Source organism: Quercus robur, chromosome 2 (assembly GCF_932294415.1).
Source record: "Quercus robur chromosome 2, dhQueRobu3.1, whole genome shotgun sequence".
Taxonomy (NCBI): Eukaryota; Viridiplantae; Streptophyta; class Magnoliopsida; order Fagales; family Fagaceae; genus Quercus; species Quercus robur.
In genome coordinates, this window is record NC_065535.1 from 47,520,464 (window position 1) to 47,543,825 (window position 23,362).

At 37.9% G+C, this 23,362-nt stretch overlaps 3 protein-coding genes across 3 annotated transcripts; 1 reads left to right on the forward strand and 2 right to left on the reverse strand.

Annotated features, from left to right (window-relative positions):
- Positions 1-670: 670 nt before the first annotated feature.
- On the reverse strand, positions 671-1,216 carry LOC126699529 (protein FAR1-RELATED SEQUENCE 5-like). Its single transcript, XM_050397418.1, has one exon. It carries the CDS (start codon positions 1,214-1,216, stop codon positions 671-673), a length of 546 nt encoding a protein of 181 aa, XP_050253375.1.
- A 6-nt stretch (positions 1,217-1,222) lies between these two features.
- LOC126699538 (protein FAR1-RELATED SEQUENCE 5-like) lies at positions 1,223-2,131 on the reverse strand. Its single transcript, XM_050397427.1, has one exon. It carries the CDS (start codon positions 2,129-2,131, stop codon positions 1,223-1,225), a length of 909 nt encoding a protein of 302 aa, XP_050253384.1.
- Positions 2,132-20,346: 18,215 nt separating this feature from the next.
- LOC126699558 (uncharacterized) lies at positions 20,347-20,869 on the forward strand. Its single transcript, XM_050397461.1, has 3 exons — positions 20,347-20,511; positions 20,556-20,628; positions 20,733-20,869. The coding sequence occupies exons 1-3, from the start codon at positions 20,347-20,349 to the stop codon at positions 20,867-20,869; spliced, it is 375 nt and encodes a 124-aa protein (XP_050253418.1).
- Positions 20,870-23,362: the final 2,493 nt, after the last annotated feature.

The window sequence follows — 23,362 nt, forward strand, 5'->3', positions numbered from 1 at the left end:
TTCCCTTAGATAGAACATACGGAGGGTCTTGTAAAGCACCTGGAAGATTTGATAATACTTGGCTGTTTAGTATAGTATTATCAGAACTTACTAAATCATCAACATCATGCATGGCTAGAAGCTCCACATGAACCTTTTGTAGAGCTAGGTCAAGATGTTCATATTTCTTCATTGACTGTGACCCTACTTCTGCAACTTCCAAAAAATGAAGCAGTAAACTATTTCTCATCAAAGTGGAAGAAATTTGTGGCTCCACCCATATGACATCACCAGATATGTCATGTATAATATTATTCTTGGCCTTGATTGTCCATCTTTCTAAAATATAATGTGGAGGAAGAAAGTTCACAAGAGATTTTTTCACAAAAACGGTTAGGATGTGCCTACAAAGAATTCCAACAAATTCAAACATATGGCATGTACAAATAGCTTTTTTCTCAGAAATTTCAAATAACACTTCATAAATTGGACTTTCTTTCCCATGAGGTGCCACTTTATATATTTTCTTCACTCCTTCTTCACGATATTTTGATGCCTTGTATTTTTGACTACAAAATAACTCTTCTTGAAATTTTATAAACATCTTTCTTGTATAAACTTTTGCCGCCTCTCCTTCCATCTTGTAACATGTTTTCAAAATTGGCATTGAAGTTTTTGTCTTTACATCTTGCTATTTCTCTTTCAGATAACGCGCATTTAAGGCTTTCTCATATTGATGCACAAAGTCACTTATCATTGTACTTGAACGAACATAACCTTTAAAGAATTTATTCATGCTTTCACTCCTTTGAGTTGTAGACATCCCAACACAAAAGCTCCTACGTAAATAAGTTGGAATCCATTTTTCACGCCGCATATAATGATTTATCAGCCAATCATTATCTCCTAACCCATACTTCTCTACAAGCTCACTCCATTCTAACTCAAACTCTTCAATAGTGATTGTGTCATGAATACAATGATGAAATTCTCCTTGAAAAAGTGGATATTTATTATAGATATGAGCCAATTTTTCTGGAACATTCTGTAAAATATGCCACATACATAATCTATGAATTGTATTCGGTAATATCTCTGCAATTGCCTTACCCATAGCCTTGTCATCATCTGTGATAATTGTAGAAGGAGCACGTCCAAGCATTGCCTCAAGCCAAGTCTTCAACAACCATGTATAAGATTCTTCTGTTTCATTCACAAGCAGAGCACATCCAAACATGACAGATTAGTGATGGTGGTTAACCCCAGTAAAAAGAACAAAAGGCATCCCATAGCAATTTGTTAAGTAAGTAGCGTCAAAAGTAACGACATCTCCAAAATGTTGGTATGCAGTTCTTGACCTAGCATCTGCCCAAAAGCAATTTCCCATGCGCCCTTGTTCATCAACTTGAATTGCATATACAAAACCTGGATTTTTTAATTGACACTCAGTAAAATGGCAATACATTCTTTGTGTATCTCCATCTTGAAGTAATGTTATTCTTTTACTGCCCCAATAATTTTGAACATCAACCGCAACACAACCAACATTATAGTCACCACCAGATTCGTTACTCAACACTGACATTATCTTCCTTGTAGGTACACTTGCCTCATTGAGTGTATCTATAAGATTTTTTTGGGCACGTGATATCACTCTATGTCCTCGAAGCAAACTTGTACTCTTAGGAGTAAGAAGTTCATGATTATGATTGTCCACAAACTTAGTTACAATCCATGCTTCTTCTTTTTTCTTTAAACTCATCATTGCTTTGCATCCCACTCTAGTTTTTGCAGGTTTTGGACCTTTTCTTTCTTTATTTTCATAACTTTTATGACGAAACCCTTCCCTCCAACAAACGTATTCCACTCCAACCAATGATTTATCTTCTTTGGATGACCGATTTATTCGAATGCTAAAACCCTTTCGCCTTGCATATGCTTTATAACATGCATGAGCATCTTCTGAGTCATCGAATACCATATCAAGACATGGTTCCAAAGGCCATTTAGATGCAAAAGCTTGATTGAAATCATTCGTAGGCAAGTCTACATCATTTTGATTTTCTACTATTTCTGACTCAACATGCACCAAGTCTTCTACCAAATCATCACAAAGAGAGATTATTTCAGGTTCTTCATTGTTCACACTCATATTTGCAATTTGAGTAAATATTTATTTTCAATGTAACCTAGAAAAAATAAAAGATAAGAAAAATTCATAAGAACAGTTGAAGAGACATTCAAGCTTTGTTCAATTACAAAATGAAAATCTAAAACATAATAAAATTATCAAAGCTGACTTGGTCCCTTACAGGAGGCACTCTTATTCAATGTACATATCAAAATTGACTTAATCCCTTACAAATTGATTAATGCTGCCGGACACTTGTTTCTGATTCATTTGTTATTTTACAGGGTTGTAACTAATACTATTTCTTGGTACAAACTGATACTAATTGAATTACATCATTAAGCCTATTCAATTACACATTGGAAATTCATATTGATGAAGCTGGACACTTAAATGATGTTGAAGCATTTGTCACTTCATCAGATACTTTCTACGTTAAAGACATAAATAACAAAAAGAGAATAAAATAAGGATGGGTCCATGTCATGGAGTCCTTGTCCTAAATACTCTAAATCTAAGCTCCATAAAAGACTCACAATAGGATAAGTTGCACAACTAGCTAAACAAGTTTGGTAAGAGGCATGCTCATTGTCATCTCAACAATTTAAGAAATTTGGCTTCTTTACTAGCCTATTTTTTTTTTACTGATATTAAACCAGAAAATATATTGCAGGTTTAATCCCAAAAATACAGTCTTCGTGTCACAAAAATATTTATATCAGGCATTTTGACAAATAGCTTGTAAGCAGTTTCTCAAGAGGTCAATCCTTAACCTATGTCTATCAATTTGAATTTCCATATATGCCTCAACGCAGGCAAAGAATGGAAGAACTCAAATATAGCATGAACCAAAACAGCAAAAAAAAAAAAAAATCGTCCCTACTAGGATCAAACCCATATCTGTCCTTATTTCAAAAGAGCAACATACCCAAACCACAAAGATATCAAAATATAGCAAAACCTAAAAAAAATTGAGAATAAGAACAAATCACCTAGGTCTGGTGAGGTAGTGCGGCAGTAAACGTTGGTCTGGTGAGGATGGGCTGGAGACGTATGAGCTGAAAAGTGATATGAGATTCTAGGGAAACGTGAAATATGTTTTAATTATTTGTTTGTTACGATGTTATTAGGTGCATTAGGATGTATTGATTTTACAATGAGTTTAAGTAAAAATCTGATGTGGCATTTACTTATTGGTTGATGTAAACTAAAGGGCTTACACCCCGTCCTTATTAAATTTAATCTCTATCATTAATATTGGCCAGTTTTGTTTTGTTATGGATATTGGATAATAATAAGTGTTCGCTTTTTTTTTTTCTTTTGAATTTTTTTTTTTCAAAGAGAGTTTCAATTTATAGCGTCCGCTCTTAATGATGACTTTTTATTATCAGTTTTTGGTATAGGCGGGAAATGAACTCCAAATTTCTTATACAACAATTAGAAATTTTACTAGTTGAGCTAATTGAAACCCATTATTTATTAGCCACTTAAATAATAGAAGAGAGGTATATTTTTTTGCGACTAACTAGTACACTTTGCAAATGAGCAAGTCGGATTGAATTATAACTTGGATTTGGAGTTGAAGCTTGACAACACAATAATTCGAATCTGACTGATTCAATATAGTGTGAGTTTGGGAAGCGCGTTTTCTAGCGGGTGCGTTTTTTTAGTGGGTCCCGTGCACTATTCACGGGACCTGCATATACTTTTTTTAGCAAAAAAAACTTTAAAACTGGGTCTCATAGCACTATTCACACATTTAAAAATTATTTTGCTACAGTGTTTTCAGTTTTCAACAATAAATGGTATCCAAATAGACCCATAATTGAGTTTTTCACAAGTCCCATCGTGTACTTGCTTATTTTAATTTTGGGTCTGTTATTGATTTCACTAGCTTTGGGCCCACAAAGAGGAGCTTAAAATATGTCCAAGGAAAAAAATGTAGACACATTTCCATCTACATATTGCACATTTTATCCGTGGGCAATGATATTCTTACCCTAATTTTTTTTTTTTTTTACATTTATTTTCATGTTTTAAAATGTAGACATTTTTGCATCAATTGGGGATATTGGTGTAAAAATTAAAATAGTGAATGTAAGCAAGTGTAGATGATATTTTCCCTTTATTCATAGAGAGTAGTACTATGAAAATTATCATTTTTATTACAAAAGTGTTTCAAACTAGTATATCAAATTTTGCAACATTGAAGTTACTACAAAAAGCTTACAAATTGAAAAAAAAAATAATTGTAATTGTTTAATTGGTGCTGTGGATGTAAGGAAATAATCTGTGATTAATAACTTCCTTAAGTACACAATTAATTTAGATTATGGGTTTATAACAATCTGCAATGAGAAGTTTGAATAAGGACTAAGAATTTATCTCACTCTCATACAAATTCATAAATGGAAAAAAAAAAAAAAAATCTTATTTCTCTTCTTTCTTTCAGTTACAATTTTCACTCCTAATGTTTGACACACACTCATTGTTTTTCTTCTCCTTCTTCCCCATTCTTATCTTGTGCATGGTTCTTCTTATTTTCTTCTCCACCTTCTACCACAATAGGTGCTATCCTGGTGTGGTTGGACAGCTTTTCTGTCCCATCAAGCTCTTCTTTTGTTGAGGTTATGATGAGTGAAGACTTTTGGGGATTATTGTTTTATTCTGATAAGTTATATGTTGCACTAAATGCAATTACATTAGGTGGATCATTATGGATTTAACCGAAAGATTTGGAGGGCGTCCTCGGACATTATGTGTACCTCGATGGTATGCCTTAGGCATTTTGGTTATCCTCAAATAGTATACGTACCTCGATGGGATGTCTTAGGCCTCTGGGCATCCTTGGTATAGTTTGCACTTCGATGGGGTGCCCTTATGTCTATGGACATTTATCTTGGATAGTTCAAATGGTTCAGTCATGCTTGGACCGAGGGTTATGGGCCCTATAAGGTTGGTTTCTGGGGTATGTGCTTTTGTAGTTGGGCTCATTTTCTCGGAAAGGTATGTCTTGGGCTTGCCCAAATCTTAGGTCCAGTGTTGTTCCTTGAGTTTCGAGTGCCATGTCCCTACAATAGCCCCCCATGATCACATGCCTTTCTTTTGCGAGGGATTAGATCATGGTTAGGATCTTCAGGCTCTATTTCAAAATTTACAGGGCTAACATGGATTGGAGTGTTACTGTTAGCTCATTAACTGTAATTTGGCGTAGCTCTTCGATTCTCGAACTGTTATGACACTCGTCAATGTCAGCGTGAAATGTTAAATGGTGGCGTGCGAATTGGGGTGAACCCTAGGTGATAGGGTTTGCTTTTCCTGCCCATGTCTTGGTTATCTAAGGTAAGATCCCTATTTCATTTCCACATTTTTTTCTCTACCTCATTGTTTTTCCTGGAGTTATTTGTCTTCTTGAAGCTTCCTTCTTAGCATTCATCAATCTATAAGTTTTCTCATCTGTCTAGTTTTCTTCGCCTATTTTACCTTTTCTTCTTTTCTTCATATAGTTTTTTAGGTGCTATGAGTAAGATTTCTGAATTAGTTACTCCGATGAATGTATAGTAGCTTTTAAGGCCAAATACAAGATTCCCCGAGATGTAGAGATTAAGAGCTGTATAGACAGTGAGGTAGCCGAGAATAGGGGCTTCGGTAGAGTGGTTATTCCTTTAGTTTCCTTTGTAGAGGGGGGAGTTCGGATACCCTTGAGTAATTTACTCATTAGATTCCTTACGCATTTCAAATTGTGTCTAGATTAGTGTGCTCCAAATATTTTTAAGGTAGTTAGTTGTGTGAGTCTATTGAATGAGAGGTTACGTTTGAAACTTACCAAGCATGACATTAACTATATGTATAATTGTCAAATCCTTAGTAAATCAGATTCCAGTAAGTCGGACTGGTACCTTAATGCTCAGAATGGGCCTATCAGGTTGATTTCTTATCTTCCTAACTTGAACAAGCCCACTGAAGGGGGTTACCTTGTTATCTCAGGAAATTGGAACCCTGACGGCTTTTCTTGTCCTACTTCCATTGGAGCACCAGGTTCGTAGGGTTTAATCCTTAATTTGGTAATTTATTTTTATTTGTTTAGTTTTTTTTTTTTTTTTTTTTTAAAATAAGTGTATATTTTCCTTTTTTTAGACCTCGGTGCAGTTAAAAAATAGATTAGTTTGGTCAAGATACGGGATCTTAATAGATTGCTTTGGTTGGAGATTTACGTACACGATGGTTAGTTAAGGGCTGCTCATCTCATCCTCGGGTACAAGCCTATTTACAACAGTTTTCAAAAGGAGAAAGATATAATTAAAGCCGGGGACAAAAGGATACCTTTCATCGACGTTCGGCATGAAAATTACGTTCCTTCTCCGGTGAAGTTAGAGGAGCTTAAAAAGAGAAAGAAAAGATCTGATTAGGGATGGCAATTTAGATCCGACCCGCGGATGCCCGACCTGGCCCGACCCTAATGGGCCGGATTTTACCCGGCCCGATAAAGAATAGGGTCGGGTATGGGTTTTTAAAAAAAACCCGAAGCGGGTCCGGGTTTATAAAAAAAATCCGAAACCCGACCCGGATAAGACCCGGTTATATATATATATATATATATATAATTACTAAATTGCCCTCACATATATATAGTCAAAAACCCTAAACTTTTCTACTCCTCTCCTCATTTCAGACTTTCAACTCACACAGTCACACCTCCGCCTCTCCCTCTTCATCTCTCAGCTCTCTCACACACACGGCCACAAGCCCACAACACCCACGGCCACAAGTAGACTGAGTCCTCTGCCCCTCTCATCTTCCTCACGCCGTCGTCGCACAGGCTTTACCCACGCCGCTGCCGCACAGGCTCTCTACTCTCTCAACTCCGTTTCGTCCTCGCCATCACCGATCTCGCACTGTTGCACAGACAGCGCAGTCCTCTACCCCTCTCATCTTCCTCGCCCATGGCCACAAGCATGACACGGCCTCACTCCACCTCATTCTCCATTTTTTTTTTTTTTTTTTTTTTTTCTGGGTTCAGTTCGCCTCAATCATGTGAGTTTGTGTTTGTGTTTATGATTTCTGAAAGGGAAAAATGAAAATCATAGATCTGAAATTTGTTTGGTTTGTGATTTTGAAAGGGAAAATCGTAGATCTGAAATCTGTGTTTGTGATTTTTGTGTTTATGTTTGTGATTGTGTTTGGATTTGTGTTTGTGTTTATGATTTTGGGCTGAAAAATCATAAATCAAAATTTTTGTTTCTAATTTTCTCTAAAAAAAAAAAAATTTTGTTTTTGATTTTGGGCTGGACTGGTCATGAGGGACGGGGCCCGCGGGGCCCATGGGGCAGGGTCCGGGTCCCAGAAAAAAAATCCGTTTAGTAAACGGGCCGGGTCCGGGCCGCGGGTCTTGGCCCGCGGATCGGGTCCGGGTATGAAAAAACCCGGCCCAAACCCGACCCGTTGCCATTCCTAGATCTGATTCTCCTCCCCCTTTCACTAGCGTAGATCTCGGGGGTGTTTATGGCGATTTTGAGCTTATTCTACTCCCTCGGCTGTCTCTCCTGGTACGGTTCTCACCATCTCCGAGGTTATTCTAATCGAGGTATTAGATCCGGAGTTGTCTTATCAAAGGATTCCTCCAAAGATTTTGGACCTTTTGGATGCTCCTATAGACAAGCAACCCTAAGGTTGCAGAAAGGGCATAAAAAAGGGACTTGGAGGACTTAAAAAAGGAAAAAACTACCAAAAGGGGCAAGAAGGGCAAATCTGATGTCCCAATTGGCATTCCTATGACTGGGGTTCGAGCTACTACTCCTATTCTTGACACTACTTCAGTTTCGGCTTCTCCTTGTCCTATGTCTCCACTTCCAAATCCCAAGGTCAGAGGGACATCCAAGCTCCAAACCTCTCCCTACGTTTGCGATTTTACCTTGGATGGTGTCCCCCTATCCTCCTTGGAAGGAGTCAGGCCTTGGGAAAATTAGCATAGTGGCAAGGTGGTTGATGTAGTGGGCAAGGCTCTTCTCCTTCTAGCAGACATGGAGCAATGGAAAATAATGGAGGCTCCTTGCCCTAAAGAGGAACGTGGTCCTGCTAAGTTTTGATCTTATTTTATTTTTTCTTCTTTTTTTGTGTGTCTGTATTTTGTACATTCTTAACTTTCTCTTTTTTCCTCTTTTCTCTTTTTATTTATTTATTTATTTTTTTTGCAAACTTACCAAGGGATGGTAGAAATCAACAGGAGAATAAGTGAGGCCACTGAGAAGGAGAAAGTAGCCATTTCCACACGTGAGAATATGCTGAAGAAGGTGAAGGACCTCATGCTTAAAGTAAAGGAGGTTGATGTTGCTCGGGTCAAAGCCGAGGAGGAGGTTATCAAATTGAAAGCTAATTATGAAACTTCCATCAAACAATTAGTGGAAGCCCAGAATTCAGCCAAGAAGATAGTGACGATGGAGAAAGAGAAAGCTTAGATGGAGGCTAGGATCAAGACTCATGGGGATGAGCTCCAAAAGGCTTACCTTAATGGTCAGGAATATACGAAGTCATTTCTGCAGCCCGAGGTTCGGAAGTCCTGCTTCAAGGCCCTTGTGGATGGGTGGGTGAATGCCTTGGACGCCTTAAAGGAGCCAGCTGATTCCATACTTTGTAATGAAGAGGAGATGCCTATCCTGTGCAACTACTTCCCAGATGAGGGGGAAGGTAATGAGGTGGAGGTCATCGAAGATAGTGATGATGAAGAAGACCAACCTGTTACTAAAGAAGGTGATGGTGGTGGTGACCAACCCGTGGTTAAAGGGGATGGTGAGGGGAGCTAATCTACTGTGAAGGAAGCTTAGTTTTTTTGTTTTACTTATTTATCATTTTGTTTTATTTTTAAAGATTTTTAATGTTGTGTTTATAAAATTTATCATCATATAAGATTTATCTTTGTCCAACATTATATTTTGGTTTGAGTGTTTAAGTCATTTTTTTTTTGTTTAAGTTTACTTTTCCTTTGTAGTATCAAGTGCTTTAATTGTTCAGTGTGTATTGAATGCTTGCAACTTGTGGCCTAGAGATAGTATTTATACTTCCACCATTTGGGCCACACCCTAATTTTACTCTCTTCCATGATTAGAGGATCGAATTGAGCAGAGAGTTCTGTTCAGGGCATACTCTGGATAAAGACATGGTCCAATATCTTCGAGTTTTCTTTAATCTGTTTTACCACATGGACACCATGTGTACCTGGGATAAGAACATGGTTTAGTATCTTGCGGTTTCTCTTATTCCACTTTTCAGTTCGGATGCAAAGTGTTAGGTTCTAAGGATTAGGAACTAATGTATTAGAACTTTAATTTGTATTGTTGGCAAACCATGATCAAAACAGATTTTAGTCTTGTTTAGACTTGCTCAAAGTGTATGCGTTTTATGTAAAGTTGGAATCGAGTTAATGTAGAATTTACTGTGCAATTCTGTCTGGCTCAATCAATCGAGAATTAGACTCGATCGATCGAAACTCGGGCAGAATGTTTTTCTACAGAATTCTTCCAACTCAGCCCAAGCCCGTTTGATGTGTAGGGTTTTATGTTTTATCTTAAGTATAAAAGGGAAAACCCTAGTCATGTTTTTGGTTGTCCATTATGCTGTGTGTGTGAATCTTTTGTGAGATTAAGAGGTGGTTGCCTTCATACATACTTACGGTTTCCAAGATTCAAGACTATGTCAAGAACTTGGTGATCGATTCAGTTGCTGCATTAAAGAGTTTAAAGAAACACAAGCGGGTGTGCTTGTATTTGCTGGAGAATCCAAGAAAGAAGGAGTCCGTGGTCTTGGAGCTTGCACATGGTCGTGTTAGTAAGTTTCTACTAGTGGGCAGCAATAGGATATTAGTGGTCTAAGTCCTATTGTAAAACTTTGATTCTTTCATAGTGGATTAAAGTTTACCTTGAGGATAGCTAGGTTAAATCCTCCCCAAATTTTTATCGGTTTGGTTTTCTGGGTCATTATATCTTTGTGTTCTTTATAATCCGCACTTTACATTGATATGATTATATGATTGTGTTAACCTAGATCTGAAATTTGGACTAAGTAATCACTTAGATAATTTACTAGGTTAATTCAGTTGTGTTTTAAAGGGTCTAAAAACAAACAAGTGATTTCATAGTGGATTTAGGTTTACCTTGAGAATAGCTAGGTTAAATCCTCCCTAGGCTTTTACCGGTTTGGTTTCCTAGGTCATCATATCTTTGTGTTTTTTATATTCCGCACTTTACATTGATATGATTATTTGATTATGTTAACCTAGATCTGAAATTTAGACTAAGTAATCACTTGACTAATTCAGTTGTGTTTTAAGGGGTCTAAAAACAAACACAAAGTGTTCCCGAGATAAAGACATGGTCTAGTATTCGGGACTTTTTTTTTTCCACTTTATTCTGCTATGTGGATGTTAATGGCCTTTTTGTGAGGAAAATTGTATAAAGGCATTTTTGCAAAGAATGAGCTACACATAGAGAGAAAAAGTACTTCAAATGAAACAACATACTTATTAGTAATAGTAATTTTTTAGGTTATTTACAGTCCATGGTATGGGACAACATTTCCATCTAGATCTTCAAGTCTGTAGGCTTATTTTCCCGCTATCGACGTTATTCTTTAAGGGCCCTCCCATGTTGGTCCTAGTTTTCCCCAACTTGGATCTCTTGTGTAAAGTTGTTTTTTACAACTATGTTTTATGTTGACTTTAATTTCGTGTCAAATTTGATTGTAATTTTATTCAATCATTTCCCTGTATTTTTGTGGGATTTAATGTAAGGATTGTGTGTAAGAGTTTGGTGAAGATTCTGTGAAGATAAGGATTGTGCAACTAGCTCATGACTAGCTTGCGAGTGCCAACCCGCAAAATAGGCCACGTGAGAATCACATGTTGGAATTTGAAGAGTTTTTGATAGGCTAGATTTTGCGAGTCATTTGCGACTCACGCCAAGTCGCGAGTGACCCGCGAAACTCTCTACCTGATTATTTTGAATGTGTCTTATCACATTTCTTTACCAACATTATAAAAACCCTCATTACCCACGAAATGTAAGAAGAATAAGGAGTCTTTACAAGAAACTTTTGAGAGAGAAAATCCTAGCCAAACACTTGAGAGTTAGAGATTTTTTACCCACAATCCTCTACATCATTTCTCTAGAGTTTCCATTAGTCCTTCCTCTCCATCTACACATCCTTGAGAGGTTCTTAGCCCAAACACTTACCTCATCCATTCTGAGTGTTGAGAGAAGCTTTGGTGCCTATAGGAAGCATTGGGAAAAGCCATTGAGTGGTGGATGCAATCGGGTGGAATTGCGGGATCTAGATAACTAGTGAAGACAGGACTCCGAGAAGTCCGTTGGTAGCTGGAGCTTAGAGGGCACAAGCACATTGGGTAGATTAGGCTTGAAGGGTGTTTTTGATATTCGTGTACTCCAACTTATTCACTAGTGGATCGATTTTGGCTTAGAGGGTTGCAGAGAGATTTTTTGTAGAGTACTTCGGTTTCCTCTTCGATAACACGTCTTGATGTTATCTTGTGTTTGCATCTTTCTTCCTTACTCTTTAAGCTTTATATTTATCGTTTATTGTACTTGCTTATGCCTTAGAATAGTGTTTCGGTTTGTTGTGCATCTTTTACTCTTGTTCCATACTTAGTTAAGTTAGAGTAAAAGCAACTAAGTCGTAATTTAAAATTGGGGGGTCTAAACAAGCATTAGTGTTTCTACACCAATTGATCTTTCATCTTGTATTTCTAGTAATTTTCCTAAGTACTAGGTTCTCTGGGATGAAATTTCTAATTTTAACATTCTTGTTGTAGCTTCGGCCTACCATTTGTTGGTACTTGGCTAATTTGATCATGGAAACCTCTCTATTTTCTTCCAATAAGTCTAGGTTCATGGACATAGTAGAATTATTATATTCTTGATTAAAGAGGATAGTCTAAGTTATGGGCATCCCTACTTTTGTTGGTATAACGGCTTCAGATTCGTAAGTCATTGAGAAAGGAGTTTCACCTGTAGATCTTCTTGGGGTTGTCCTATGTGCCCACAATATACTGGGAAGTTCTTCTATCCACTTTCCTTCGGAGTCATCCAATCTTCTTTTCAATCCATTGACTATAGATTTGTTGGTTGCTTTTGCTTGACAATTTCCTTGAGGGTATCCTAGGGTCGAGTCTCTATTAATGATTTTGAGCTTACTACAGTTAGAATCATTATCTAAGACCAAAATTCGGGGGATTCCAAATTTGGTAACTATTTTTTTCCATACAAAACGTTTCATGTCAGAATCATGAATATTGGCCAAAGGTTCAGCCTCAACCCACTTAGTGAAATAATCAGTGGCTACCAACAACATTTTCAATTGGCCATGGTCCTCGGTAGTGTTCCTCCTATATCCAGCCTCCATTGGGCGAATGGCCAAGGATTAATTAGTGGATTCAATTTCCCACCAGGTTGATGTATAATTGGGGTGTATCTTTGTTCTTGATCGAATTTTTTGGTATACTATTGTGAACTTCTTTGCATATTGGGCCACCAATATCCCTATGTGCCAGAGTCTAGCCTCCAGTATGGCTACCACAAATTCCTTCATGCAGTTCCTCCAAGAGCACCTTTACAGCCTTGGGGTGTATGAATAGCAGGTATGGGCTAGTATGGGAGCGTTTATATAGTTTGCCTTCTTCTGATAGCCAATTCCTTGGAGCCTTATGCTTGATCTTTTTTGCCTCGGTCCAATCTTTCGAAGCTGTCCTTTCTTGGTATATGCAACGATTGGGTCTAACTAGTTTAGGCTCAGATGGATATTTGCTACACATACCATGTCCATATGTTGAATTCTAGGATGGGAAAAGGATTCTACAGTAATTATCCGAGGTGTTGGATTGCTTACCAAGGTGGCCAATGTTGTTAGAGAGTCTACGTGATTGTTGTTGCTTCTCAGAACTTGAGTTATTGATACTTGGTCAAATTTTTTTTGTAATATCCTCGCCTCTTCCAAACATTTCACCATTCTTTCATCCTAAGCTTCAAACTCTTTGTTTACTTGATTGGTGACTAGCCTTGAATCATTGTATATCTTTACCTAGGTTGCCCTAACCTGGTTTGCCATTCGATATCTGGCCAACAACGCCTTATATTCAGCTTCATTATTAGATATTGAGAATTCCAACCTTGCTGACCGTTTTAGTGCAATCCCTTTTGGAGAAACTAGCACTATTCCCATTCCTAATCCTTAGTAATTAGATGCTCCATCAACATAAACCTCCTAAGGTTTGACCAAGGACTTTGAAATACTATTAACTTTATTTAAACTGCAATTCTCATTTGTCCCTTCTGGTGTGAACTCAGCTACAAAATCAGCCAAAACTTGCCCTTTTATTGATGTATGGGGTTGATATTTGATATCATAAGCTCCTAAGGCAGTTCCCTATTTGGCTATTCGTCCAGTGAAGTTGGCCCTTCTCAGTAGTGCCTCTAACGTGTGCTTGGTTAGGAATATGATAGTGTGGGGTTGAAAATAGTGGGGGAGCCTACAAGTGGCATGCACTAAAACCAAAGCAACCTTCTTAAGCGGGAGTTACCTAGTCTCAGGATCCACTAATGTTTTGCTAACATAGTATCTTGGTTTCTAGATATCTTCCTCCAATCTTATCAAGACCGCGCTGATTGCGTGGTTTGACACTACAAGATACATATATAACTCCTCCCCCTTCTCAAGTTGTGAAAGTATTGGGGATTTCGTCAAGTATTCTTTTAGCCTAACAAACGCTTCCTCACATTCTGAGGTCCAGTGATAATCTTTCCATTTCTTCAAAAGTTGGAAGAAAGGTTTACATCGTTCTGTCGACCTGGAGATAAAATGATTGAGAGATGCTGCCATTCCTGTCAGCTTTTGGATCTCTTTGGGGTTCCTCGAAGAGTGCAGACGACGTATTGCTTCAATTTGATCAAGGTTCACTTCTATACCTCAGTGAGTAATCACATACCCGAGGAATTTCCCTGACCCTACCCCAAAAGCACACTTAGATGCATTTAACCTGAGATGATGTTTTCTTAAAACACCAAAAATCCTGGATAGGTCTCCCAAATGGAGCTTGTTTTGTTTACTCTTAACTACCATGTCATCTATGTATGCTTCCATGTTCCTTCCTAACTAATCTTTAAGCATCCTTGTAACCATTCTTTGATAGGTGGACCCAGTATTCTTTAATCAAAAAGATATTACTTTATAGTGATAATTTCCTTTAGGTGAAATGAACGAGGTCTTCTCCTAATCCTTGGGGGCCAATGCTATTTGATGATACCCTTGGATGGCATCAAGAAAACTCATCCTCGAATGACCAAATGTGGAATCAACCAATTGATCTATCTTCAGAATTAGGAAAGGGTCATTTGGGTAAGCCCTATTTAGAGGTGAAGCCCACACAGACTCTCTATTTCCCTGTTTTCTTCTTCACCACCACTATGTTAGATAACCATTCTGGATAGAAAACTTCTTTGACAGCCTTTGCTCGTTTTAGCTAATCTACTTTTTCTTTCACTGCTTCTGAGTATGTGTGGGAGGAAGACCGAGGTTTTTGTTTTTTAGGAGTACACTATGAATTAACATTCAAGCGATGACATATGAAGTTTGGATTTACCCCTGGTACATTGTAAGGGCTTCAGTATATCTAAGTTTTGAACTAAGAACAACAGTAATTCTATTTTATAATGCAGCAAAAGATGCTGACCAACCTAGAAATATTTGTCCACCTCGGTATCTATGTAGACCTTTTAAGCCCCTCACATTGATCGTCCAACGTCAGTTGTTCCTGGGGTGAATCCCGAGCTCCTTGTAGTGATTGCTATGAATTCCAAGATGAAATTGCCTCGTTCCTTAAGGTTTGATTCTTCTGGGTTATAGCACCAACATTGCATCTCCTAGTTGCAGCTTGATCCCCTTTAATCACTTTTACTCCAGTATCTATTGGGAACTTTATTTTCAGATGCAATGAAGAGGGTATTGTCTGCATAGCATGAAGCCAAGGCCATGCTAAGATTGCTATGTAAAGAGAGTATGCATCTACTACTATAAATTCTACCAGGACCTCCTTTCCCTTTACTGTCACAGGTAACCTTATCTGTCCAATCAACATCACCATTTTACTATCAAAACCTACCAACAGGGAATCGTACATGCTTAAATCATTGGGGGTTAGCCCCATTCCATGATATAAGTCTGGATACATAATCTCAGCCCCATTTCCTTGGTCAATCATAACCCTTTTTACATCAAAATCCGCTACGTGGATCATGATAACTAGTGCATCATGATGGGGTTGGATCGTGCCTTCTTTATCCTAGTTAGTGAACCCAGTGACCACCTCTTGCTCAACCCTCTTCCTCTTGTCAACTCTACTACTGTATCCTGCTCCCACTTGGGATATTACAACCATTACTTTTGATTCTTTCTGTGGGTCTTGAGTCTTAGCTACATGGATCACCTCTATCATGCCCAGAGATGCACGATTGTTTCGTGGTTGCTCAAAGCCTTGTCAATTTGATCTTGGGGTTTGATTTGGAACTAAGAACTCCTTAAGGTGTCCTATTTTCACCAAATGGTTCAATGGTCTTGCAGTACCCTGCAATCCTCAGTCATATGCCTTTGTTCTCGATGATAGGAGCAATTTAGGTTTTGGTTCCTCTGTGATGCGTCACCACTCATTTTATTAGGCCATCTGAAATAAGGTTCATGCTTGATCCTTTCTAATATCTGGTGTATTGGTTCTTTGAAGATTAAACTCATCGTCTTTGTCCTCGGAATAGGGTTTGGGGGGAAGAAATTTCTTCTTGGTCTTAAAGGTGGTAAATCCATTCTCCTTTCCTACCTCTCTGGCACTGGGTATTTCTCCTTTAACTGGCCTTGGGTTTGATCATCCTTCAATCTCTTATACTCTTCTATTCATTCCATGAGCTTGTGCATGTTCTTAGTTGGGTGTAGTGTCAAAGACTTTCTCAGCTCGGAATTCATTGGAAGTTTGAGCTTGAAGGTGCTAGCTACTATGCTGCTATTGCTTCCCCTAATTTCATTATACAATTCCTATTATCTATTAGAGTAAGCCTGTAGAGTTTCTCCTTCTTTCATGCACGTGGCTAATAGGGCATCGATGGGTTTTGGAACTCAGCTGCAAGTAAGGAATCTTGCTCCAAAGGCTTTAGTTAGCTCTTCATAGCTAAGAATTGTGCCTTTATCCAGACTATCAAACCACCTCATGGCCGTGGGCCCCAAGCTTGAAGGGAAAACTTTGCACATGAGAGCTTCGTTCCATGCATGTAGGGCCATGCTCTGATTGAAATGACTAACATGTTCTACTGGCTCAAATTTCCCATTATAAATAATAAAAGTTGGACGAATGAACCAATGTGGTGGATCCAAGCTTTTTATCTCCTCGGAGAATGGGGATTTAGAAATCTGACTTAGAGCCCAACTTATGGCGTTTAATCTCATATTATGGTGAGCTAAATCTTCTCTTGGATTAGCTAGCCTCCGTTCTTCTTCATTTGGGGACCTGGTGTGGACTAATGGAGTCACCACCTAGATTAGGTCTATGAACCATATTGGGCTTTCTGGGCCAATCACTTACATACATGGGTCCATGTACTAGATTATGGGTTTGGAGTTTGGGTATGGCTTGGGAAGGTGTTAGACAACTAAGACCGCCCGGCTTGTGGGCCGGCCTCCATTATGTGTTCTTAGGCCATATTTAATTAATGAGTTTATTAAAAAAGCCCTAATCTTTAACCTAAATATACATCATGCACTTAAGGAAATAACATACATAACACAAACTGAAAGTTCAAAAACGTGTATAAAAACACTTTTGAACGTTTAGACCCCCAAAAACCAACTTAACCAACCCAAGCAATATGTCAAACAACTAGTGTGCGGAAACTTAACATATGCTATAATATGGAATTGATTAAACAACTATCTAAGCCACAACAAAATAAACCACAGCAGATAATGTAAAGGCAGAGATAGAGAGGAAGGAAGATGCAAACACAGAGATAACACCAGATATGTTATCGAAGAGGAAACCGAAGACCTCGGCGAAAAACCTCTCCGCCGCCCTCCAAGCGGTAATCAATCCACTAGAAAATACAGTTGGGATACAAGGACAGCAATAGACCCTCCAAGCCTAATCTACCCAATGCACCTAAGCCCTCCAAGCTTCTTGCTCCAACGAGGTTGCGCCGAACCTTTTTCTTTTCTAGCTTTCCGGATTCCGCTACTACACCGTAGCATCAACCAATGAATATTGGCTCCTTCCTAACTGCTTCCCAGAACTCCAAACGTCTGTCTCACAGAGATGATAATGGTGAGAACCAGGTTTGGTATAATGCCTCTCAAGGATTTGACAATGGAGAGGAAGAGAGTGAGGGATTTTGATGAGACTCTAAGGTAGAGATTGTGGGTGAAACAATCTGGTTTTTCTTTAGGGTTTCTCTCTCAAAATTCTCTCTGGAAGCTCTCTTTCAATCGTGGGTTAAAAGGGTATTTATACTGGAGTGAAGAGGAATGTGAAACGTCAGGTTTTTCCAAAACAGGGGTGGCTCGCGGCTTGACCTCGCGGCTTGACTAAGTCGCGAGTTCCAGTCGCGAGTTAACCGTATGACCAGTTGTCCTGTTTTGTCCTGTAGTGCTCCAGCTAGCATGACTGTTCATCTTCCAGCATGCTTGGCACGTGTGCATCTTCTGGCGGGTTGAAGCCGCGAGTCCACCCGCGAGTCCCAGCCGCGACACTCTGTTTTCTTGCACACTCTTGAGCAATCTTCACACTATCTCACTCACTACCCTTACAACAAACCCACCTAAATACAGGGTTACTAAATGCTGAATTACAAGCAAATTTGGCACGGAATAAAGCCAATTAGATGGTTGAATAAATTCAACCTTACACAAACATATCACAATATAAAAGGAAACAAATCAAACAAAATAAAATAAACATGGCAAGTTGACAATTAAATAAAACACACAAGGAAAGAAAATCAAATAAACTAAACATGACAAAAAATACTCAAATAACATGGAAAATAATAAGACACCAATAATTAAATATCACACCACAATATAAAAGGAAACAAATAAAACATAAGTCAATCATATTATACTAAAAAGGAAGAAGATAACAATTGAAACATACACATAAGGAAAGGTTATAAAATAAACTAAACATAGCAAAAGATTCAAACAAACATGGAAAGCAATTAAACCTAAATAATTAACCTAAACAGAGTCAAACATAATCAAATAACATATGGGAAATGATCAAAGATAATAAAAATAAGATTTTACCCCAATCTAGATTTGGGGTGCGTGCGCATACTCAAGTATGCGTACGCAACCTTTAATATAGATTCGAAAAAAAAAAAACTACATTTTTATTGATTTAATCAAACAAACATATAACATGTGAGATCAAACAAGCGTGTTAGAAACCCTAAAAAACCAAACTAACCTAAAACAAAAAAATAAAACATCAACATGAACAACAAAACATGAAACAAAACAAACAATTAAACTAAACTACATTAAATCAATAAACATGTTAAACTAACCTAGGAATTGCAATAAAGATATAAGAACAAGAAGAACATATTATAAACAACCTAAAATCAGATTAATACATATCAAACATAATCATGAACATCAAACAAACAAACATAACGAATATAAAAACTATGTTAAGAAACTCATGTGAATCCTATTAAACAAAAGAGGAGTTCATGGAAAAAACACTCACCTTGCTTTAGATTATGAGTTTAGAGTTTGTTTAATCGACCCTTCAGTGCCTACAACACAAAGATTAGATTGATAGGACAAGAATAATCAAAAGAACACAATGGTTTAGGTAATCACAACTCAAGAACAAACTTTAATTGAAAAAGGTTTTGAGAAATCAATTTTGGAAAATAGTTTCTATCTTAGAACTAACTAAAGAGAGGCGTTTAATTTGTAAAAAACGTGCTAAGGTTAGCCCTAGGGTTTTTCAAAAAAGAAAAAAGGGTTTTAGAGAATATGGAAGCCAAAAAAATCACTCTCTCTAGTTAGAGTTTTGATTGGAGGCATAAGGTGAGTATTAATAAGTAAAAATTAGGGTTTTGGGGTTTAACGATCTCTGGACATGCTCATAGGTCTATGGGCCAGCCCACATCAAATAATGATGTTTTGGGCCCTTAAAATGAAGTTTTAAAACCCAAAAAATTGGACTGCCCAGTTGGCCTAACTTTAAACAGTCATAACTCACTCAATATAAGTCCAAATTAGGCAAAATTTGTGTTCAAATTGAATCCCATGATTTCTAATTTCTAATGAAACAAATCTCATTCAAAATTTATGGTCAAAATAGTGAGCAAAGGTCATTTTTCAATATTAATTTCAAAGCAATTTGAGCACTTTTGAGTTGTGATTACTTCCAAACTATTGTGAATTCTTTAATTAACCTTGGTTGACATATGTTAAGATCATCACTGGGGCTGGGGACCAAAATTTATTATTGGGTACAAAATGTGGTGTATACACCTAGTTCTCTCTCTTCAATAAAGTACTCATTTGTCCTATTACTCATCATTGTCTGAATTGGAGGATGATTCCTCCTCCACTCTCTCCTTATTTCTTTGATTCCTGTTGACCTCACATTGTAAGGATCAAAATTTTCTTTTGAGGTCATTAATCTCTCTATCTCCCTCTTTGTGAGTACTTGAGTACCATGTTAGGTGCAAATTTTACTTCCTTCCCAAGGTAGTCATGCCTTTAGCACGGACCAAGAAAAAATCCCATAGCCAACGCTAACTCTTCCTTTGCTCACAGCCGTTCCATGTGTAACGTCTAGATTCAACCACTTATACATTCTCCCATGCCTTAGTGGTGTTATGTACATTAGCTCCTTGACTGTCAATGGCATTTAATGGTAAAGGCCGTTGATAGTCACATTGGTTCAAATATTAACACTCTAGTAATCATGCCTTGCGACATTCGAACATAGACACATGGCGCACAGGGGTGCTTCTAGCCGTATTGGCGCCTCTTCATTTCTTGCATTTTGGTAGACAAACATTACTCCTTATAAATGCCATGTCTCTTCACTTAATTGCAGTTGAGAGTTTAAATAGGAAATGTTTTTTCCTCAATCTTCATTCCCTTTGTCTCTTTCTGATTCTTTCAAAGAACCTTAACCTCCATAAACAAAAATGTCGAACCCCTCCTCTGCTGGTTCTAACTCCCCAGAGCACTCTTTGGGCTCCTCTGAGAGTGCTTCCAGTGACCACCCTCCTTCTCCACCACCAAGCCCTGTGCATCCCCCTCTCCTTTTTCCCATTCACCCTCTGCCTCCTCAAGTCTTCATTCCTGAAGAGGCAATTGGAGCGACAAAGAACAAGAAGACTCAGAAGAACTTTAGCTGAAGGCTGAAGAAGATGTTGAGGATGCAGCAATTGCTGCATTCAAGGACGCCCCAATTAGGCGCAAGGAAGGTGAAGACCCTCTCAATCAGGCTCGGAGTCCAGTGCTTCAGAGCCTTCTAACTCTAAGGAGTCAGACTCCTCTAACAGTTCCTTTGATGGCTTCTCTAACTCAGAGGATGTTGAAGGCGAGGAAGAAGAAGAGGAGGAGGAGGAGGAGGAGGATGAAAAGGAGATGGAGTATCAGGCTCTAGATTATCCCCGAGAGGACTCTGGGGATAACTCGGATACCTATGCTCCACAGTCTCCTTGAGTTACCTACCATTAGATTTGCAGTTCTCTATTTTTTTTATTTTTAATTTTTATTATGTTTGTTTTGTTTAGCCTTCTATTGGCTTAAGTTGTAAAAACTTCATCTTTCTTTATTTTGTTATAATTTTGTGTTTCTTTTTGTATTTAGTAAAGAGGTGATAGGTCATAAGGGCCAAACCATATAAATCCCTCTTTTCAATTTTGTAAAAAACTTTTAACACAAAATATATAAAAGAAAGGAAAAGTCATTATTATTATTATTATTATATTATGTTTGCTATTTTCATTTATGTTGCATATTATGTTTATCTTATCACCTATAAAATTCCTACACAAAACATACAAGGGTAAACATGTTAGTTAACAAAATGTGAAATGTAACAAATTAAATCATACCTGTTGGTGAAGGGCCACGCCTTTGCACTTTGTCTATGAAGGCGGTTTCCTTGATTTTAGCACTATCAACTGCCATCTTTTGTCAGAAATTTAGTTTTCTCCTTATGCCGACATGTGTCAATTTTGAAAAGATGTCTCACTTTTGAACCATCTTCTTTTGGAGGGAAAAAAACTATTAACTCTCAAAGTATAAAAGGAAAAGAAAGATATTTCCCTTCCTTATTTTTCTCTTTTCCTTTAATTTCTTCTTCTTCTCCTTCTTCAACCTGAAACACAGAATTCTTTTCAAACACCAAATCATGGGTGTAAAACGTGGCTTTAGATCTAGTTTTGATAAATTTACAAAACCTTCCCCTTCGAAAAGTAGCAAACCCCTTCTAGGAGTAGATGAAAATCCTTCCATAGAAGAACAGTGGATTATCCCTCCTTTCTTTGAAGACTATCTGTTTGATAAAAGTCTCGATTAGGACTCAGTCCCCTGTTCTGAAGACCCTCCCTACACAGCATATGGGGAACCTGATGATCTCCTTACCACGGATATGGAATTAAAGCATATTCCAAGGCTTGGCACTTGCAGAGGTGTTAGGATATACGTGATTAACTTATTAGGAACATATGTCACTATTTTATGTAATTGGCTAATCTTTGACAAAACACACTTTACTTGTATTTGGGTAGATCTAGGATGTGTTTAATACTTCAAGAAACATTTTTTCAAATTCAAATGTTGAAGGCATGCAAGTTTGTCCAAGATTCAAGTGTGAAAAGTGCTGATCATTAAAGCTTGATAGCTAGCTATCTATCGAGACCTGTAGAGCTATTGAAGCCCGTGGCTCGACAGCAGCTCGACAGATAGGTATCTATCGAGATTTATGAAATTCAGTTTTTCAGGATTGTTTTTCATTCAATCCGTGATTGTATGTTTGGGCTTTCTTTTCTCACAACCCTAGACATATAAAAGGATTATTTTAAAGGCCGTCAAAGGTGACACAAGTTGCACAAGTGTTGAGAAAAGTTTGTTTAAGCAAATTATGTCCGGAGATAGAATTTGCCTTAGTTCATCTTTCTTGTGAAGAAGTTGCTATGTTTGTACACTGTAGGGTTTTGTGACCAAGTATCTTCTTGATCTTCATCGTGTGATGAACTGAAAAACTTTGTAGCCAACAACTTTTTCCAGTTGGTGATTGAAGTCGCGTACTGAGATCTGCACAATTGGTTAGTCACGTACTGGGAGCCGTGCATTACAATAAGAGATTGTCACCACAGATTAAGTCCAATTGGGTATTGGGGTAAGCGTTCAACTATAGGTTGGTATAAGGTACTGGGATTCCTTTACTTGTAACCGCTTGTTTTGATAATAGTGGATTCTCGGGAGTGGTGACCTTAAAATCACCCAATAGGCTTTTTGCCGTGTAGGTTTTCCCCATTCGTAAACAAATCACCGTGTCAATTTAATTTTCACTACATACTTAGTTTAATTGGAGATTTGTTTGTGCTACCACATGTTTACATGTTAATTTGATTAATTAATAAACTTGGCTAATTAATCAATTAATTTATCACAAGGGGTTGGCCTATCAAGAGGGGACTTTGCTCCTATTATAGATGTGGTCTTCAAATCTCACACTTATATTTCTAAAGGTTGGAGAAGCTGGTGTCAAAGAGTGTTGGCTCATCTTCCCTTCATGGACATCCTACATAGTGTGAAACTTGTGGAGACCGTTCTTGTGTTCTCAAATCTAGAGATTAACAAAGATAGTGAAAGTTTGCTCTCTCTTCTATATCGGTGGAACTCTATTACTCATATATTCTTCATAGGGTGTCAAGAAATCTCTCTATCTCTAGAAGATGTCTACGAAATATTGAGACTTCCCCTATTCGGAGATGGTGAAGTTAACATCTCTTTATCTCCTGATGAGTCTAAAGCTGTAAAGTTCCTTGAAGATGCAGTGAAGAAAACTTTAAAGAAACCAGTCTTGAAGTTAGTAAGGAAAGGGAAAGCCCCCAGCGAGGAAGTACCAAAAGATACTAATGTTGGCGGAGACAAAGGTTCTAGGGCCAACTTCTGGGGATGGATTAGATACTTCTGGAGGAATAT

Excerpts from the sequence above, each read along its gene's own strand:
- LOC126699529 (XM_050397418.1), bottom strand. The coding sequence starts at position 1,216 with ATGTTTGGATGTGCTCTGCTTGTGAATGAAACAGAAGAATCTTATACA.
- LOC126699538 (XM_050397427.1), bottom strand. The coding sequence starts at position 2,131 with ATGAGTGTGAACAATGAAGAACCTGAAATAATCTCTCTTTGTGATGAT.
- LOC126699558 (XM_050397461.1), top strand. The coding sequence starts at position 20,347 with ATGTCGAACCCCTCCTCTGCTGGTTCTAACTCCCCAGAGCACTCTTTG. Across the intron at positions 20,512-20,555 it reads AAGTCTTCATTCCTGAAGAG|CTGAAGGCTGAAGAAGATGT; the intron begins GCAATTGGAGCG and ends GAAGAACTTTAG. Across the intron at positions 20,629-20,732 it reads CCCAATTAGGCGCAAGGAAG|AGGATGTTGAAGGCGAGGAA; the intron begins GTGAAGACCCTC and ends TCTCTAACTCAG.